Consider the following 21,961-nt stretch of genomic DNA (forward strand, 5'->3'; position numbering starts at 1 on the left):
CCATGGGATTTCACTCATTTCTCACAAAAGAAGGGGGTCATGTGATAGTTCCAAGCAAAGGCATATTTTCGAATATCGAATAATGTTTTAACCTAAAAACTAGTAACTACACAACTTCCTGTTCATTAATGGTCAGTTGTTTGCCTTCCTCTACTGACACAGCAGAGTCTACTACATTAAAGGAATATGATTTTGATACTCATGACCTCATGTGATTGAGATTTAAAATTGCTTCAACAACCCCACATTTCATACATTAGTCAGTTTTTAAAAAAATGATGAAAATTTAATCCTGATAACTTAGGGAGTTTAATGGTTACTCTTCTCAAAGTGAAAAAACCCCTCAGAAATACAAATCTAATGAATAAGGGTAAGTGAGTCATTAAATTTGATAATGAGACACAGCCTGGACCAGAAGACTTACTAAACATGGTATGTACCTACATGTCCAGTTGTGACAGCACCTACAAGGTGGTAGAGGATATCAGTGCAAAATGAGGGTGCTTGATTACATACTGCCAACATTAGACTAACTTGGATGTGAAGGCTTCTGATTATGCTGATTATGCAAAGATACAGCTCCCCAGACACAACAAGTCTTTCTACAAGTTGAAAATGGTGTCAATATCATGTTAAATGTCAAATAAGAAATTACCAGCCATGAGACAAAATAATTGAAAGCCATTAATGAAAAAATTTTTTTTTAAAAAGAAAACTATGTCTATTCATATGCAAAAAGGGTCAAACAGAAAGAATGAATCATATGCAACATTGTTACTTCAATTAAAAGGGTTTGTGACATGTTGTGCCAACAACAGTGAACACATTTCATACTCACAATACTCACATCTTGTGACTTTACACTGAGAAGATTAACTCAGACACCCAAATAGTGGCTGAGGTGACTTTATCCTAAATTGTTGTCAAATTTATCGTTTCTATAAATTTAGAAACCAGGTAACAATGACTGGATGTGGACTCTTGTCACTGATAGACCACAAAACAAAGCTCTGTTCAAATCTGGGCCACTAAAGAATCCATTCCATTTAAAGTAGCCATAGCTTCACGCCCAGTACTATGAAATCTGTCACTATCTGTCAACTGGTATCCATGGTAAAATATCAACAGGAAAGCATAAAAGTATGAATTATTAAAGTGTGTACTTGCCTTTACAGGTTGCTTAAAAACTGAAGTGTTTTCCCACTAACTTCCACAGCAACATTATGTTTCACTGAAAAATAACCTATTTTAACAGGCTCTTAACATGTTGCTGAAAAGTTATCACCACATTTTAGCAGTATTTACGAAAATATTCCGCGCAATCAGAATTAGTTATGGTACTTACTGAGCTTTTCACCAATATGGCCTGTCAGTTCACTGTTGCTGATCATGTTTTCATATAAGATGGCAGAAGAGAATCATGGCAGTACAAATAGGTGTTTCCTCACAATTTACGCTATCGCCATTTCAGAATTCCATGTCTCATTTGTGAATTAATGTATGTTTGTATCATGATACAGTAACCTCTGATATTTGATTGTGTGACCTGTTGATTGATTTTTGCGGTAGACTGATAGTGAATGGAGCAATTAATCACTTTTGTTAACATGAACTATTATGTATGATATAGATTGTTATTATATTGATTGTGTGATATTGCCCCGACTGAGGTGAAAACATTTATGCAGTTCGTAACTTTTTCTTTAATTTTCCTCTTATGTTACATCCCATAAGATTCTTGAGCTGTCCTTTAGTGTTGTGAAAAAACATTGCAAACAAAACAGAAATTGTTAATTCAATGCCCCAAACTGTGCACACTGATACTGATGTATTGGCGACAACTGTTAGGAAGCAATTACTATCTGACAACCATAATGGCATGGAATGACCATCTCAATTTTGATGTGTCCACTGTCAACAATGGTCACCCGAAGTTTCAATCTGAAACACTCTAAACAACCTTGAACTTGGGGTCAAATCATGGATGGGTGGCGTCAATACAATGTGCAGATTGTGGACCAAAAGAAATGTCAGTAAAGTTCAGCGTCTTTCATCTGATGTTTTATGAAAGCTATCACAAATCTCCCTGAAGAATTTGAGCCCAGACAGAACAGCCCATTCACACAAAACATTGTATTCTCCTATTCCATTATATGGTGGGGGGATAATAATGAATAATTTTTCTCTGATGATACATCTGTATATCCGGAATGGGATCCCAAACTTTCGACTCTAGAAAACCGTTAGCAAAACCCACTCAAACCCATCAATTTGTCGAGCAAATGACGTTAGTGCCACATCAGGTTTTGCATGTGCAATCGTTCATGTGATCTTTTCTTCATTTGCGCATGTTTGCATTGGCCTCAAGAACTGAAACAAGAGTCATCAGAAGATGACATATCCACCCGGCCCCCACATGTTTGAAAGGACAAATAATCTGAGAGTTACTCATTGTTTTTTAAGACTAACTTTGAATTGTTTCCATAGAAATCATGAAAATTATAAATGCCATAGATCTGTAACCAGCAAAGTCACACAAAAATTTCAAATCCTGTCTGACATATCTGTTGAAAGATATGAAATGGTTTTCGAGTTGTGCTGTGGGAACAAAGCCCACCCCTCCATTTTGAGACCAAGAAAATAATACATGGAAACCAAGAAAATAATACATCACAGAAACCTTTAAAAACCAAAAAGCACCACCTTGGGGTCTGCCACACATATCTAGAAAGTTTTGCTAACAGATATTAAGAAAGTTTGAGAGTTCTGCTCTGGAAATGAAACACACCTTTCACTTTTCAGGCAAGGTCCAAAACGTTTCCATGATCACAAGATCCTGTACATAGCAAAAGGCACCACTATAGGTTCTGATTGATATATCTACCACGTTTTGCAGAAAAACATTGAACGGTTTTTCAGGTCTGCTCCGGAAACGAATCCCATCCCTCCATTTTGAGACTGTCTGAAACTTTTCCATGGAAACCGAGAAAATAATACATCACAAGATCCTGTACATAGCAAAAGGCATCACTTCAGGTTCTGACTGATCTACCAAGTTTTGCAGAAAAATACTGCATGGTTTTTGAGTTCTGCTCCGAAAACGAAGCCCATCCCATCTTAAGACTAACACAAAAATGTTCCACGGAAAAACAAAAAGAATATAAATGCCAAAAATCTGTAAATAGCAAAAGGCACAACCATAGGCTGAGATTACCATATCTATCAAGTTTGGTCTACAAATATTGAATGGTTTCTGAGTTATGCTCCGGAAACAATATGATTACAGATGGATGGACAGACGAGGCGTCGACTATATCCCACCACATTACATGCCGGGGGCATAAAAAACAACTTTAAACCACAGTTCTAACGATACTTTAAATGGCATGACTGTCAAATGTGCAACGTGAATGTGCCGTTGGCATGTGAAAAAGCGGGAAGATCAGTTATTGACGTCGCAAGAGCACTGGGATGCAGATATCGTATTGTGTATGACTTGCGAGGTCAGCTACAAAAAAACTGGCACCACTTCTGATTGCAAAAGGTCGGGTTGTCCATGTGTGACGACACAAGCAGAAGACCGTCAAATCATCCTATGTTACCTACGTGACAGATTTCTGCTGGCTACACGAACCAGGGCTGAGATATTAAGAGGTCGACTGTCCCAACGGACCATTTGAAATCATTTGCGGGCAGCCATTCTCCATTCTCAACGTCCATATTGTGACTTGACATTCTGTATACCCATGTTTTGGAAAGGAGGTGTGGCCTAATGGAACTGATTGTGGCACTGTCAGTGTATCGCGTACATCACTCAGTTCTTAGCGATGAAATAATAACAATTTAACCATCTTACCATCTCTTGTTCTTTTATAGTGCCCTAAAGAAAGAATATTTCTTTTTTGACTCAGCATGCTTAAAAACATCTCTCCACACATTCTGCAGAAGTCATCAGACTAGAAAAGAAGCAACTAAATATTAGAAATTAGTTTTAATTACTGCATGGATACAAAATTCTTACACAAAATCATCAAATCACAGCTGTCAAATGATTCATCAAATGATTGAGGAAGCACTGAAGGCTGTACACAATGCATTTCAAGAATAGGCCGGGCAAAAAGAAGATGCGTTTCATTTCCTACCAGTCCCAGAGTTGCTTAGGGCTGGATGAAGCTCTCCTGGGGCTGCTGGCTGCAGGTCCAAGGTACACTCTGACTGCCTGACATGCCAGGGAAGTGGCCAAAGTGGGCTGGGATGAGAGAGAAAATGAATGAAATGTTGAGTTGAATTGTACATGGTAAAAGCGATGTGGTGGGGTCTCTGCACAAGACAAAGCAACCAAGAGGGTACAGAGAGGGTCCTAAAGCGCCGACAGTGCGGAAAGTGGTGACTGAAAAGAGAGAGAGAGTGAACGAAATATTTGGTCTACAGAATGCTTTTCATTTCCTACCAGTCTCTTGGGGTGAATGGGGCTGGATAGAGCTCCCCTGAGCAGCTGCCACAACCTGTCATCTGCCCACTGACTGTTCGCCATGAAGCGCCCAGAGTGCGGAAAGTGGTGACTGAAATGAGAGAGAGTGAATGAAATATTTGGTCTACAGAAGGCTGTATAGGCTCCAAGTGATCAGGGGAATGGTCTGCACCAGCCACAATCCACAATGAGGGGACAGGTGAGGGGCTGTACAGGCTCCCAAGTGATCAGGGATCACAGAGATTGTCAAGAAGGGATAAAAATAATTGCATAAATACTACCAAATTGTTGATATTTGAGTGATTTCCAGTTATGAAAGAAATATAATTGACTTTTAAGAGTCAATAAGTGTACTGTCTTTAATACCAACCTTTAATAATTAAATTTTTATTGTGTTCATTAAAATTCTGGCAATCTGATTGGTTAACTGGGAACATTTCTTTTGAGTTCATTTCCCAATGAATCTGAAAAAAATAAGCCACGCCCACCGAACCGGACTAGTTTCGGACCTGAGGAATGTCGGGGAATACCCTTACACAGCGAGGGAATTCCCTTGTACTCGCGTACCTTAATGAACTTTGGGTCAACATTGAAGTGATACATTGTGGTTAACATAAACAAACACCTCAAAATTGTCAGTGAACGTTAATACCGTTCCAACGCCTCGACAAGAGCATGCGCACGTTGGAACTTCAGTTCATGGCATCGCAGTCCCAGTCACATCACATCCTCTCTCTGCTTGCTCAAATACTACAATCTCAGTTCCACTAACTTCTTATCATCGGGCTTCATTTCCAATTCTCACTTTTCAAACTGTCTCTTTCAGTTCGCAGGTAGTAATTCAAACGTTTGAACTTGAAACTTTGCCGATACCGGGACGCGGCACGTTGAGTTGTTCCACTCTGATTCGCCGACCGATGTTAGCTTGGTTGATTGACAGCTGTTTGGGGGTGCTCTATGCTGATTGGCTAATGGTTTGGTAGGCTTGTCATTTTATGTAAATGAGTCACCTGAGTCATGTCACGCCATTACCGAATTCTTACACCGAAAATGTTAATCGGTGGTAACAATGATATCTGTTTCGATGAATTTGATTATGTTTAACGAAAATATTGTTGAAAGGGTATAGTATTTGTTGCTGAATTTAATTATAAGGATTGACTGTGTATTTCTTTCTTTCGTTGCATTGAAGTATGAAACTAAAAACCAATGTGCAAACTGTAGCGGATTCTTACAAAAGTTTGCACATTGGTTTTTAGTTTCATACTTCAATGCAACGAAAGAAACACACAATCAATCCTTAAATAATTAAATGTTTATTGTGTTCATTAAAATTCTGGCAGTCTGATTGGTTAACTGGGAACATTTCTTTTGATTTCATTTCCCAATGAATCTGAAAAAAATAAGCCACGCCCACCGAACCGGACTACTTTCGGACCTAAGGAATGTCGGGGAATACCTTTACACAGCGAGGGAATTCCCTTGCACTCGGGTACCTTTATGAACTTTGGGTAAACATTGAAGTGATACATTGTGGTTAACATAAACAAACAACTCAAAATTCTCCGTGAACGTTATTAACGTTGCAACGCCTCGACAAGAGCATGCGCCCGTTGGAACATCTGTTCATGGCATCGCAATCCCAGTCACATAACAGCCTCTTTCTACTTGCGCAAATACTACAGTCTCAGTTCCATTAATTTCATATCATCGGGCTTCATTTGCATTTCTCACTTTTCAAACTGTCTCTTTGAGTTCGCAGGTAGTAATTCAAACGTTTGAACTTGAAACTTTGCCGATACCGGGACGCGTCACTTTGAGTTGTTCCACTCTGATTCGCCGACCGATGTTAGCTTGGTTGATTGACAGCTGTTTGGGGGTGCTCTATGCTGATTGGCTAATGGTTTGGTAGGCTTGTCATTTTATGTAAATGAGTCACCTGAGTCATGTCACGCCATTACCGAATTCTTACACCGAAAATGTTAATCGGTGGTAACAATGATATCTGTTTCGATGAATTTGATTATGTTTAACGAAAATATTGTTGAAAGGGTATAGTATTTGTTGCTGAATTTAATTATAAGGATTGACTGTGTATTTCTTTCTTTCGTTGCATTGAAGTATGAAACTAAAAACCAATGTGCAAACTGTAGCGGATTCTTACAAAAGTTTGCACATTGGTTTTTAGTTTCATACTTCAATGCAACGAAAGAAACACACAATCAATCCTTAAATAATTAAATGTTTATTGTGTTCATTAAAATTCTGGCAGTCTGATTGGTTAACTGGGAACATTTCTTTTGATTTCATTTCCCAATGAATCTGAAAAAAATAAGCCACGCCCACCGAACCGGACTACTTTCGGACCTAAGGAATGTCGGGGAATACCTTTACACAGCGAGGGAATTCCCTTGCACTCGGGTACCTTTATGAACTTTGGGTAAACATTGAAGTGATACATTGTGGTTAACATAAACAAACAACTCAAAATTCTCCGTGAACGTTATTAACGTTGCAACGCCTCGACAAGAGCATGCGCCCGTTGGAACATCTGTTCATGGCATCGCAATCCCAGTCACATAACAGCCTCTTTCTACTTGCGCAAATACTACAGTCTCAGTTCCATTAATTTCATATCATCGGGCTTCATTTGCATTTCTCACTTTTCAAACTGTCTCTTTGAGTTCGCAGGTAGTAATTCAAACGTTTGAACTTGAAACTTTGCCGATACCGGGACGCGTCACTTTGAGTTGTTCCACTCTGATTCGCCGACCGATGTTAGCTTGGTTGATTGACAGCTGTTTGGGGGTGCTCTATGCTGATTGGCTAATGGTTTGGTAGGCTTGTCATTTTATGTAAATGAGTCACCTGAGTCATGTCACGCCATTACCGAATTCTTACACCGAAAATGTTAATCGGTGGTAACAATGATATCTGTTTCGATGAATTTGATTATGTTTAACGAAAATATTGTTGAAAGGGTATAGTATTTGTTGCTGAATTTAATTATAAGGATTGACTGTGTATTTCTTTCTTTCGTTGCATTGAAGTATGAAACTAAAAACCAATGTGCAAACTGTAGCGGATTCTTACAAAAGTTTGCACATTGGTTTTTAGTTTCATACTTCAATGCAACGAAAGAAACACACAATCAATCCTTAAATAATTAAATGTTTATTGTGTTCATTAAAATTCTGGCAGTCTGATTGGTTAACTGGGAACATTTCTTTTGATTTCATTTCCCAATGAATCTGAAAAAAATAAGCCACGCCCACCGAACCGGACTACTTTCGGACCTAAGGAATGTCGGGGAATACCTTTACACAGCGAGGGAATTCCCTTGCACTCGGGTACCTTTATGAACTTTGGGTAAACATTGAAGTGATACATTGTGGTTAACATAAACAAACAACTCAAAATTATCCGTGAACGTTATTAACGTTGCAACGCCTCGACAAGAGCATGCGCCCGTTGGAACATCTGTTCATGGCATCGCAATCCCAGTCACATAACAGCCTCTTTCTACTTGCGCAAATACTACAGTCTCAGTTCCATTAATTTCATATCATCGGGCTTCATTTGCATTTCTCACTTTTCAAACTGTCTCTTTGAGTTCGCAGGTAGTAATTCAAACGTTTGAACTTGAAACTTTGCCGATACCGGGACGCGGCACTTTGAGTTGTTCCACTCTGATTCGCCGACCGATGTTAGCTTGGTTGATTGACAGCTGTGTGGAGGTGCTCTATGCTGATTGGCTAATGGTAATGGCTAATTTTATGTAAATGAGTCACCTGAGTCATGTCACGCCATTACCGAATTCTTACACCGAAAATGTTAATCGGTGGTAACAAAGATATCTGTTTCGATGAATTTGATTATGTTTAAAGAAAAAATTGTTGACAGAGTATAGTATTTGTTGCTGAATTTAATTATAAGGATTCATACAGTTTGCACCTTGGTTTTTAGTTTCATACTTCAATGGAACGAAAGAAATACACAGTCAATCCTTAACACAGTGGTATTCTAGAGAGAACAGGCCTGCTGCAGACATATTAGCTGTTGAAGGTTTTGCGATAGTGGTTATTTTTTTATGCTTTATATTTATAATGGCTTCATACCAGAAACTATTAAATTAACACTTCATAGCTGCCTACTTCAGATGCAAGACCAAAAATGCAGGAAAATGAGTTGTCATTCTAGGAAAAAATGGGGACATATATATATTTCTCTTTTTTTTCAAAATGTGAACTAACTGATAGCGTGACTAGCACTGCTTCGGCATGGGTAACCTGTCTTTCATCAGTGCACTGTCAGAGTTGACCCACTTTTGACATGCGCGGAAATAGCCTAATTAGGTGTGGCAATATGCATCGCATAAGTATTACGTCGGCTGACAATATATTTTACTGTGTATGGAAGGATTGCAATGAAAAGTTAGGACTGGGCTGAGACATGGCATAGTCTAATGTCAGCCAGTGGATGTTCTCGAGATGGCTTTCGAAATCGCTTCAGCTCCGCTAATGCTACCTGTAGGAAGCTGCGTATAAAAAATTCAAAAGCACATTATATTGAATAAACGGTACATATACTAAATACTTACACATACCTCGTATGCATCTTGTGGTTGAGACATTACATAACGCAAAGAGGCCTGTCAATGAGACATGTGCTCTATCCTTAGTTCAACGGAAACCATTGCTTCCCATATGTGACGTAACCTATGATATAAGCCCTGCCCACTAATGATTATTCATATTCAATCGGGACTTAAGACCTGTCGGGGTTTAAGGGCCGCACAAACGTATATAGACGCAGAACACGGTAGTCACTTACAGTCAACGCGTGCGTTCCCCATCGCGGAGCGGGTGAGTGAGATCTTATTTTAATTCGCTGAAATAGTGCAAAAAGGTCTGAGTACATTGTTTTCAGAGACATTTCTGAGAAGGTAATTTGCAATTATGTGTTGACCCATTAGGACTAATGATAACAACTTTATCCCTAAAGTAGGAACTGTTATGTTGACCTAAAAAACATATTACCTTTAATAACATCTGATCAACAATTCCTTTCTCTTGTTGAACAGTAGGGTAATCTAGTGGTAAAGACGTTCGCTCGTCACGCTGAAGACCCTTGTTCGATTCCCCACATGAGTACAATGTGTGCAGCCTATTTCTGCTGATATTGCAAAAATATTTCTAAAAAGCGGCGTAAAACTATTTATTTTCACACGAGCCCAGTTTGACGTAAAATTTATAGGTTTGTCGTGAGATTGTCACATAAGTAAACAAAGTCAGTAGGTATGAACTGATTCCATTCATAGGACCAGTAAGACTGTACGAATAAAACTTATGGCCGAATTTTAACATTAACGAAAGTTAGACGCGTCAAAAGTTTATGGAGGTGTAAGAAGCTTCATAAAATATCTTCCATCCCGTTGTCCGTTACCGGCTTCCGTACAAAATTTGGATAACAAAATTGCGCATGTGTATGAAGCGTATTAGAGTGTTTTGACAGCAAGTAAGTTTTTGAAGTGTCATAGTGATGCTGTGTTACTGCACAATGATCTGTTATCGAACTACAAAGGGAAAAGGTTCCTTCAGTTGCGCCATATATTAGGATCAACTGAAGCGTATCAAATGCGTCTGTCGTCCAAAGTTCAGCTGGACAGATCACGTGCAATTGCGTGGATTCATGTCATGTCCCTGTTGCAGGCTTGAAATATGTTTGTCCCGTTTCTGATGGGTTCTGGAACGAAGTATCATGGTCAGTATGAAATCTTATAGTTTGGATTAAAACTGACAAAACCAAGACCAAGTTGCTAATACTAAATTCGCCCGTTGCACCTCTCGATGTGCCGAGAATGTTGTCAAGGGTCGCTGATGGGTATCGATATTGGAGTTACATCCCTTGGATTTTAACGCTCGAAAGTGAAAGGGTACGCTTTCGCCTTGTAACCCACGTAAAAGTATAAATGTCAGCTTTTAGTGTAGGTTCAATGGGCAGTCTCGAGTATATATACGATATATATTTTCAATGTTCTGTAACTACAAGTTATTACAAGCCCACCCAGTTCAAACGTAAAGGTGTATGTGAAACACTGTGTAGACATGGGGTAGATTTCAATGGACACACACTGTAAGCTTACTATTGTGATATAAATATGCTACGGCATGCACGTGAATGTTTCTACATCATGTATTTGGAGTACCTTAGAATTTTTTACGGTTTCGATGATGATCCAAGCAAATATGGTTAGCGATATAGAGAGACAAAGATTCTGGTTTAAAACAAACTGCTTCAAAACTGAATTCGCCCCTTAGGGAGGGAGTGAGTGAGTTTGGTTTTACGCCGCTTTTAGCAATATTCCAGCTATATCACGGCGGGGGACACCAGAAAATGGGCCTTACACATTGTACCCACGTGGGGAATCGAACTCGGGTCTTCGGCGTGACGAGCGAACGCTTTAACCACTAGGCTACCCCACCGCCCCTCGCCCCTTAGTGTTTTTCTCCAAAATTCACACCAAATCTCAAATCACACACGTTCCACAAGCAAATGAGTATTGTTAAATGCCGCTGTGGAGATCTTTTCCTTCACTTCCAGGTAGATCTCGCAGCACATGAATTAACCACAATATTTTCTCTTCGCCCAGCACTGCTTACAGTGTCATATTCCTAATTGAAGCAAGCCTAGATCTTCCCAGATCTTCTGAATCTCTCTTCTTACCGGGGCTCATTTTCAGCTGAAAATAAATTGTGTTTTTAAATGTTTTATATATTCAGAGACTTAGCGTTATTACAACTAGCTGGATACACCCATGCCTCTTACATGCATGAACGTGGATGTTCACGTTTTCAAGCCATCGACAATTTGTTAAAGAGTGTTACGAACGTTGACTTGATAATGTTGATTGAATCATAGTCTGGAAGGAGTATTGTTTTTTGCGGGACTAGACGTACTGGATCATTTCGAAAACATTCAGGAGACGGTAAATAAGATGTTGATGCTTTCACAAGACCTATCTCGTAGTTTCAAACTGGATGTGTCGAATGCCTTGTTCAGTCAAATCAGTAGTTAAATGTGTCATTGTCAATCATATCATCGTGTAGCATTGTCAAGATATTTTACGGGTGCTTCGCATTATCTACACCACCCCCACCCCATGAAACATTTTGTTTAGAGTGACCTTTCCTTGGTTTCCAAACTTCCGGAGCAAAACAATTCATATTTGCACGAGAGATGCCAGCGTCTGAAAGAATCTTCACTGTCAGTAGTCAATCATATTTCTGTAGACGTGTTTGCCCACTATCAAAGGTATGACTACACATAACATTTCTGTCCTTAATCAAAACAACTCGTCCTAGGTCGGAGATATTCGGAAGAAGCATACCTAGTTTTATTTATCAATTTATCAGCATACTTATTTAAAAAAGACATCTTTGCCTTCAAATATAAGACACCATCCTAGTGTGGGAAACATTTCCGCCAGTAGGCCCCCGTTTTTCCGTTGTTGTTGTTTGGGGTTTTTTTATTTGTATTTTTTCTTCTTGTTTTGTTTTGTTGTTTGTTTTTTAATCATTCAATGCATAAGAATAGATGTTTTTAATAGAAAGCCTACCCAATACCTAACCCTAAACCTAACATAAAGCTAAATCTAAACCCTAACCCCTAAAAATAATTATAGTAAATAGAACATGGTCTAAGCGGAGGTTACGGGCGGAACTCTTGCCCGAGTGTGCTCAATTTGCTTGGCGCCACACCCCTATTTCATAATAGGAGCTGTCATGCGCACCCTCACCCCACCGAAAAAAAATATATGAAGAGCGCGCTCGCGCGTGTGTGTATGTGTGCTCACGCACGCACGCATACACACACACCGCACTCACAAATAGTTTGAAACGTTCAGGTGAAACGTGCCCCCGGAGATCTATGTTACCTACCTATGTTACAGTCTTGCAATATACCATCCCCAATTAAAGAAGTTTATGTTTTATGATGTAGTACATACATGAAGATCCGGCTCAGAATTGGTCTTAACCAACCCATACTTGTATGAGGTGACGAACGGGATCAGGGGGTCCGGCACGCGGATCTTAAGCTTGTTGACACGTGTCATCGTATAGGATCTATGCCATGCTGTTGATCACATGATTGTCTAGCCCAGACTCGATTATTTAGACAGCCCCTATAGTTGGAATATTGCTGAGACAGTCGGTCAACAACATGGAAAGGTACAGGGCCATGGCCAATTTGTTATATTTTACGTACGCTTGGGTGAGTTTATTTTGCAGGTTATTTTAGTATGGTCCGGTAAGTGATACATATCCTTTCCAAATCTGAAAATGATGGCATGAAGTTCATTTGCGGTGAGCTTTTTTGCAATGGGATAAAAAGGAAAACCTTTTAAACATGCTGTATCTGATACAGTAAAAAAATATACGTTGTGATGTAGAATTCATTTTGTAGAAAATTTGTGGAAGTTGTTTTTGTTACCAACGAAAACTGACAACAATCTGTAACAATATTTACGACTGTTTTTCCATCTTTTAAGAGTATTTTTTTCAATTAATTTGTAATATAGAAACATACAGTGTATTTTTTTAAGAGTACCTCTTCAGGTATTAAGACTTTTCGAAAAAGAAAACACAGGACAATAAGCAGTGTACAGAGATCAGATATCATTATATCCCAGTACTATCAAACGAGTTTGGTTTGTTTAGCCTGCACCTGGGTAGGTTTCAGTTACCTGTGGTACATGTAGAGTGGACCCCGAGTTGTTCAGTGCCTGCCGGACTCTAGCTATACTTTGTAACTCATGGAATAAATATTGTTTTCGCTGGTTTCAGAGGCCAGACTTTTGGCTGGATAGAGCATGGTGCTGCGAAAGCTAATCGTTCACAGTTTCATCAAGTCGTTATTGAACATAGAAAGGCGGTCTTCAGTTGCGATATTTAAACTCCCACTGACAACAATGGCGGCTCCATCGCTTCATGTCAGTCAACCGGAAGTGCTTGTGGACGAGAAAGTACGCGTGACAGTGACTGGTCTTCGGAGAAATCAGAAGGTTACCTTGCTGTCGACGCAGGTAGAAAACAACAAGCACTTTGCATCGTGTGGTCACTTCGTGGCGGATGAACATGGCAGTATCGACACCTTCCTCCACGAGAGTCACGGGGGAACTTATTCAGGTTGGTCAGAGTCTTCGCAACTCATTCATCTCGAGCATCAATGACTGTAGTCTGTTTGGCTCAAAAGCGGACTGATGAATTGCAGTCTAGCTCGAAAACAAATAAACATAACCTACTCAATAAAACGCTGATCATAATCAGAACATCATACCAACTCTGTGAGGTTTTTGCAGAATTTTTTTCCTTAAAATGAACATGTTGTTTAACAAACTATCATTAAAATATTGATACAGTCCACGGTTTGTTACGAGGGAGGAGTGCAGAGAAAGGGACAGCCAGGTGTGCGAGAAAACATGGAGACATCACAGCACAGGTTAATGACTAATGACCTTTCTCGGCACTTCTGAATATGCTTCTCAAACACCTGGCTGTCCCTTTCTCTGCACTCCTCCCTCATCATAAACAGTGAATTGTGTCAATATTTTAGTAATAGTTTGTTAAACAACCTTTTTTTTTATTAAGACAAAAATTCTGCGAAAACCTCACAGAGTTGGTATGATGTTTTGATTATGATCAGCGTTTCATTGAGTATGTTATACTTATTAGGTTTTGAGTTACATTGCAATTAATCGGTCCGCTTTTGATCCAAACGGACTATATACAGTGAACTCGACATGCAAAGATCACATTAACATAATAGTTTCATATGAACACATTTGGTAATTTTTTTGGAAGTGTAAATATGTTTAATGCCTGTCAATGCTTTTGCTTTGGACGCCGCTCAATATAGAGGTAGCCTAATGGTTAAAGCGTTCGCCCGTCACGTTGAAGACCCGAGTTCAATTGCCCACATGGGTACAATGTGTGAAGCCCATTTCTGGTGTCCCCCGCCGTGATATTGCTGGAATGTCGCTAAAAAGCGGCGTAAAACTAAACTCACTCATCGTTCAATATATCTCACTACATTTCTAACACGTACAGCTAATCCTTGACTCGGCTGGTTGGCTGCTAAAATACTCTTTTGAAATGACTTGTGCGGTAGAGTGGCCAGCCGTGGCCTACTGGTTAAAGCATTCGTTCGTCACCCCGAAGATTCCCCGCGTTCGATTCATGAGATGGTTGCAATGTGTGAAGCCCATTTCTGGTGTCCCACCCTGTCATATTGTTGAAATAATGCTGTAAAAGGCGTAATATTAAACTCAAACACTGTTGCTCTTGTTTTCAATAATTGTGATCTGGGTTTTATTATTTACAGACCTCCGTGAATAGCTGGAAACAGACTGTGTAGGGTACTGCTTGTAGTAAATGTTACTACAACCTGCTTCACCACAGTAAAACAATAATGTTTGTGGCGTCGCAGATAGTCCTCTGCGGAGGCTGTGCATATGCTTCTGGTAGCGCAAGCGCAGCACACCAAGGACACCAGACTTTCGCAAAAGGCACGGCATTTTGTCTGAGGTCATGGATCGAGGTTGAGGCTATTAATTAAATGCGAATCTGGGGCCCGTTTCACAAAACTCTCGTAAGCCTAAGATCTCGTAACTTTTCTCGTAGCATCCGCAGCTCCTGTGTTACAGTATAGGAGGTACATTGGCTAGGAGAAAACTTACGAGATCTTAGGCTACGAGAGTTTTGTGAAACAGGGCCCCAGGGCCCCGTTTCACAAAGCTCTCGTAAGCCTAAGATCTCGTAAGTTTTCTCCTAGCATTCGTGGCTCCTGTGTTACAGTATAGGAGGCACAATGGCTACGAGAAAACTTACGAGATCTTAGGCTTACGAGAGCTTTGTGAAACGGGGCCCTGGTCTAGAATCGTTCACTTAAGGTTGAAACTGCAAGATGGTGGCGCGATATTAAAGTCACTCACTATTAGTAAGTGAGTCATTAAGCGATACTGTTCTGTTCAGATGATAATATTATTATATCAGTCTTATCATGAAATCGACCCGTGAAGGTCCCGGGGTAGAATAGGCCTTCAGCAACCGATGTTTGCCATAAAAGGCGACTATGCTTGTCGTAAGAGGCGACTAAGGGGATCGGGTGGTCAGGCTCGCTGACTTGGTTGACACATGTCATCGATTCCCAATTGCGCAGATCGATGCTCATGTTGTTGATCTGTGTGGTCCAGACTCGATTATTTACAGACCGCCGCCATATGGCTGGAATATTGCTGAGTGCGGCGTAAAACTAAACTCACTCACTTACACTATCATGAAATCCATTTGTTCAGGTTTACAACCGATGGGCTTATTTACATCCACACGAGAACCGTTCGGGACATCCCGTTTGTTGAAGCTAGATGTGAGTACACCTTATGACGTGACACTGTCAATACATGAAGACCACAGAGAGTTTGAGCCACTGGCTCGTGAGTATATGCAGTCGCATTCAGCGATCGCGGAAACGTCACTCAAGCGATGGTACATGAGACCCGGTGTCAGGAGGATTGTTATTGAAGAAGACGGAATCTACGGAGCGCTCCTTCTACCGCCAGGTACATAAAACTTTGCTGTGTAGTCCGCAAGAAATGTTGCCCGCTAGCTCTTGACAGGTGAAGTATACATAGGGCTACTTGTTTGATGGTCAGGAACAGTACTGGTACTTTGGGTATGATCGTGTTAACTGCTTGTTTTTGTAAACCGAGTCCATGGTGTGGTGGAAAGGCTGAGTGGATGGTCCTTTAATCGATTCTTCAGAGCGTTTGGCTTTAAACGGATAAACAGACTCTGGTCGGATTTGTTTGTTTGTTTGTTTGTTGTCTTACGCCACTCTCAGCAATATGGCAGTGGTTTGTAAATTATCGAGGCTGAACCAAACAATCCAGTAATCAACAACTGCAACGTTAGAATAGGATGACATGTGTCAACTAAGTCAGAGAGCTTTTCAAACCGATCCCGTTTGTCGCCTCTTCCGGCTACCATATATAATCAGGATAAATATGGGATTCGAAACCGCTATCGCCGGCATCTCTAGCACACTTTGGTTTAGTTTCTTGCTTGACAACGGTATAAGGATCCATACGGAAACGTCGCATCATATGTAAGAAAGAAGTTGTTATCCATAAAGAACCTTACTTTCTTATTACTTTCCGTTGTCCCCCACCATGATATTGTTGGGATATTGCTAAAATGGTGGCATAAAACAATACTCACTATGCAATGAAAAGTTCTAATTGGAAACTTTCTGTACTACTTATCCAAGGTGAAGGTCCATTCCCTGGTATAGTGGACGTGTTTGGAATGGCGGGTGGTATCATGGACTACAGAGCAGCGCTCCTAGCATCTCATGGATTCGCTACCTTATCTCTGGCCTACATTGCCTATAAGGACCTTCCAAAAAAGCCACAGGACTTGGATATAAATTATTTCCTGGTACGTTTTTTTTTTAAATTCACAAATGTAAATAAGATTAATACCTGTTTATACTGAATAGTTAAGTAGGATTTGAAATGTTTTAAAGGTGCACTTTCGATGCTACACGTGACACAGCACCTCAAAACTGGTTAGGCGCTTTGCCAACGCACAATAAGGTGCTGACACACAAAGGATATCTTTTTGTGAAGATCGTATAAATTTCATTGACCATTTATTAGGGCAGTGTTATGTTTTGTGGACACAAGAAAGTGAAGTTGACCTTGGCCAGCGGCCAAAGTCATTGTCAGCTGCTTTTGTCCATAAAACTATCCTATAATAGTTTCCTTTCGACAAGCAGAAGAAATATACGCCTGCAGAACAAGGTCGGAGATTTCCCAGTAATGATTCACCCAATTATGCTGTTTGCAAGAAACTCCTGCACTTGTGACTTACCTGTGACATATATCATTTCAATCTCTTATAGTCAAGCTGTCATGTAAACGGCCTCTCATCCAATATGGAAGCTGTGTGAACGTAGAGCTAAGTTTGATGCATTCATAGTCATTTTGATACTTCAGAGAGCCGTGGAATGGTTTGCTGGTCAGTCGGTGGTCGCTTCTGGTGGAGTTGCAATGGTCGGTCACTGTGTTGGGGGTAGCCTGTGTATTACCACCTCGACCCTTTCTCCTCATGTAAGTAGATGTTGGTGTCTAAGTGTCCGTATCTTGCCCCCTTTAGGTACCCAGTTTAGTCGACTCATTGCTGTAATGTTAAACAAGTTTGGTTTGGTCTGTAAGTAATCGAGTCTGGGCCAGACACTCCAGTGAGCGTCTATTTACGCACAAAAACAAAAGCGCAAACAGGGCTGCGCAACAGAGAGAAAATGTCTCTCAGTCTCTTATAGTCGAGTGAAGCAAGCAAAAAGTTGGCAACGTACTTCCCTCGCTTCAGTTCGAAAAATATTTTTCATGTCAAAATAAAATGGCGCCACCATCAAAGGTACGCACCCATTTCCTTACTGGCCTGTGCTCTCAGATTTCCAACCCCATGTTTAAAAATTACTCACGTAAAATATATTTTTTTCATCTTTTAAACGCCACGCGTGCCAGCCTGGTCAGACCCAGGGAACCAGGCTGCAAGTATATTTAGATTTAACTCCCCTGTTCCTGTACTCCGTTGATCCGGAAGCAGCCAGATGGGTTAGAGGCAAAGAACGATCTGATATATGTCATGAGCGGCGCTTAAAATGTTGAACATTACACTCTGTCTATTTTTTAGAGACCACTGTAGCTGCAAAAATTGCTAAAAAAAACTACATAGTGCATTATGATGCTTATGTCATTTTAAAACCTGGGACATGAGTGAGTGAGAGAGAGAGTGAGTTTAGTTTTACGCCGCACTCTGCAATATTCCAGCTATATGGCGGCGGTCTGTATAATCGAGTATGGACCAGACAATCTAGTGATCAACAACATGAACATCGATCTAACCGATGACATGTGTCAACCACGTCAGCGAGCCTGATCCCGTTAGTCGCCTCTTTCGACAAGCATAGTCGCCTTTTATGGCAAGCATGAGTTGCTGAAGACCTATTTTACCCCGGACCTTCACCGGTCCCTGGGACATGATGTAATATAAAACTGTTTTGTTCAGTTTCAGTTTATTTCATTTATATTTCGAAATATGTCGTGGTTTAGAGAGATTATATTCAGATATTTCAGATTGGGTGTGCTGTATTTTCAGACATTTGACTGACAAACAGTGATATATTCTCCAGGTGAAGGTATTGGTGAGCACAAACGGCAACCCCTTCTTGATGATCAATCAGGATATTGACATCGACGGCATAACAATGCGTGGGATCAAGTAAGGAAAGCCTTCGTTTGGGGATTGGGTGTCGGATTTGCCTAGTCAAGTGTAAACTAGACTGGTTCTGTTCTAAATTGTGATGTCAGATAAGTGATTTTTACGTTGCAGCTTGGCAATCAACGCTGTAGCGTAGTGGTTGAAGTGTTCACTCCTCAGGTCGAAGACCCGGATTCCATTCCCTGCATTGGTACAATGTGTGAAACTCATTTCCGTAGTCCCCAGCCGTGATATTGTTTGGATATTGATAAAAGCAGGGTAAATCTAACCTACCTACCTCACTCACTCACTCACTCACTCACTCACTCACTCACTCCAAAAGTGGAAGCCTTTCTTGGGGATACACGAATTACTGCTTTGCGTTCAGATGTACATGTACGAAACATCAGTAAGAAAGCTGAAAGTTGAAACTCTTGTGAACACTTCACTGTAACGATCATGTATTTGATGAGTGAGTCAGGATGCTTTTACATAGCTCTAAGCAATATTCTAGCAATATCAAAGGAAGAAAACAGAAATGGGCTTCACACATTGTACATTGTGAGGACTGGGACAGGGTATTTTGCTTGAGGAGCAATATCCACTGGGCTACCCTCATGATATTTTCTTCCCAGTTTCGACGTGAGAAAGTGCACATTCACTGATGAGGGAGTGATACAGAGGGATGGTTTTAAAGAGTACAACCTAAAGGATCGCATGTTACCGGTAGTACTTCATTATTTTCTCAATGTTTTTTAATTCATCAAATTGATGTTCCTGTCAAACGTCCTGTGCATTATTCTGCATTATTCGAAAGATACGGGGATATTAAGATAGGGGATGTTAAAAAGCAGTGAGCCTCACCGCGACAATGATATAAATGCAACTATTTTAACGTTTTATTTTTCTGCATAATATGTGTCAACCTCAAGCAGATTGGTCTGCTATGTACCAGCCTCAGGATCCCTATTTTGTTTGACTTTTTATCTTGGACCCCGCAAAAACGCAAAATCTGCAATAAATGCACCACAAACTTCAGGACACAATTAAAGAAAGGAAGAAACTGTTTGTGAGTTTGAGGTAGGTTTAAGGTGTTATAAGGTCTTTAATTATGTCGTTAGTGTGAGTTAGTAAAGTTTTACACGTTGTATCCATGTAGGGGATCAAACAGGGTCTTTATGTAAAGTGAAACATTTACAGGCTTTTCCATACGATTGTCATGGTTACCATGGGTGGGATACCTCACCATTTCCCAAACCCAGGTATCATCACCCTTAGAGAGGTACTGAAAACCATATGCTTATGGGGCAGTCCTAGAGTGAATTCTGCTTTCAGCAGAGAATTATTCAACTTCAATAAGCTTCTTATGATTTTTAAGGGTATTGTCGCTTTTCATTGGTCCAAATGGATAACTATTTATTCCAAATCTTGTTATAGATTTGGCGACAGGATATTAAGACTTTGATAGTTGTTGGAGAAGAAGATCTGTGTGTTGACCCTCAGTGGCAGCATGATTTTGAAGCAGTCATACCGCATGATAAAAAGAAGAACTTCCGCTTTGTGTACTACCCGGGGGCAGGTCACCTGATTGAACCGCCATATTCCCCACTGTGCAAGGCCTCATACAACAAAATAATTGGTAAGAACATGACAGCCCGGTATGCTTAGACCTTATCACTTACGGGTATGTTAGGATTCAGCGGGTAGGTACCAAGAGCATACCTTGCGATGTGGGTAACTGACCTGGTATGCAGCCCCCTTTTGTGATATTGCTGAAATATTGCTGAAAGCAGCATAAAACACACTCACTCTCGAGTACTATGAAGGAATTTAATGTCTTTGGATTGTCTGCAATAAATCAGGTTACAACACGTGGGTTCGAGTCCAAGGGCTTCATTCCATTGCGTCTCCATGTTTATCAGCACCACACGGTGGGACTTCAGGGACCTTCATCACTTGAGGCTTTACTTCCGCATGTAACTGGAATACTGTTTAAAGCCATCTCAAAGCCAACTCAATCCAACCTTCATGGCTATTCGTACATGTTCAGGAGGTCCGACCCCCCACCCCCCAGAGTGGCAGAGTGGGTTCGAATCCAGATTTGTCCGAATTCTGTTTATAGATTTCACAGCTTAGGGTGCGTGGATATGAATTCCGCTGTAGTGGTAAACATTAAAGTAATGCCCTACAAGAAAACTGACACAGGATCACGTTACCGGGTGAGTGGGTATGGCTTTAGGAAGCTTTTGACAAAATCCCAGCTGCTAGAAATGGGCGTCACACTTGAACTGTACTAATGTAATGTCCAACACTTTATCTTACGGTATGAAACTTACAGCATGAATTCCACGCGTTACATACCATCACGATTTCTATTTGGTTTAAGGGGAACGCCTGCAGGCTATTTGACCAGCATTAATATCTACCCATGTAGGTTTTTACCATTGGTCACGCGTAACTTGAGTTACCTCGCTTGCATTGTAGATGTTATTCACCTGTGGGGCGGTGAGGAGGAACGTCACCTGCCAGCACAAGAGGACGCATGGCGAGAGATACTGATGTTCCTCAATACACACATGACTCCGAAATCTCAGTTGTAACCTGTCACACTCTGTGATCAGTTCAAGTGAAAGTTTTATTGTAACAGATAGATAATGCAGGTATACCTATTCAGAGTCCTTTCAGAAGGCTTTCTCAAGTTTGTTTCACATTGGTCGTTTGTGACAGTAAAATGGTTTTATAAATGGATATATTGGATAAATGGTTTTATAAATGGATATATTGGATAAATGGTTTTATATATGTGTAAATAAAAGGCTGTTATGTCTTTTATGATGCCTTCCACTCCATAATTTGTACTGAGTTTCAACCCGTGAAGATCCCGGGGTAGAATAGGCCACCAGCAACTCATGCTTGCCATAAAAGGCGACTATGCTTGTCGAAAGAGGCGACTAACGGGATCGGGTGGTCAGGCTCGCTGACGTGGTTGACACATGTCATCGGTTCCCAATGGTGCAGATAGATGCTCATGTTGTTGATCACTGGACTGTGTGGTCCAGACTCGATTATTTACAGACCGCCGCCATATGGCTGGAATATTGTTGAGTGCGGCGTAAAACTAAACTCACTGTACTGAGTTTCCTTTATTTCATAAAGACAACAAACC

General features: G+C 40.5%; 1 protein-coding gene across 5 annotated transcripts in view; it reads left to right on the forward strand.

Annotated features, from left to right (window-relative positions):
- Positions 1–21,627, forward strand: part of LOC137293651 (peroxisomal succinyl-coenzyme A thioesterase-like) — a 38,333-nt gene extending 16,706 nt beyond the window's left edge. For 2 of the 5 annotated variants that reach the window (XM_067824327.1, XM_067824328.1), the window contains exons 2-9: positions 13,318–13,659; positions 15,828–16,091; positions 16,799–16,968; positions 17,529–17,642; positions 18,728–18,816; positions 19,431–19,521; positions 20,233–20,434; positions 21,280–21,627. In XM_067824327.1, coding sequence (XP_067680428.1) covers positions 13,344–13,659; positions 15,828–16,091; positions 16,799–16,968; positions 17,529–17,642; positions 18,728–18,816; positions 19,431–19,521; positions 20,233–20,434; positions 21,280–21,395 — 1,362 coding nt within the window. In that variant the 5' untranslated portion in view covers positions 13,318–13,343 and the 3' untranslated portion in view covers positions 21,396–21,627. Of the gene's footprint in view, positions 1–9,250; positions 9,337–10,129; positions 10,235–11,657; positions 11,786–13,317; positions 13,660–15,827; positions 16,092–16,798; positions 16,969–17,528; positions 17,643–18,727; positions 18,817–19,430; positions 19,522–20,232; positions 20,435–21,279 lie in introns of those variants that run through there. The other 3 variants (XM_067824330.1, XM_067824331.1, XM_067824329.1) reach the window with 3 other exon arrangements.
- Positions 21,628–21,961: the final 334 nt, after the last annotated feature.

Source organism: Haliotis asinina, chromosome 8 (assembly GCF_037392515.1).
Source record: "Haliotis asinina isolate JCU_RB_2024 chromosome 8, JCU_Hal_asi_v2, whole genome shotgun sequence".
Taxonomy (NCBI): Eukaryota; Metazoa; Mollusca; class Gastropoda; order Lepetellida; family Haliotidae; genus Haliotis; species Haliotis asinina.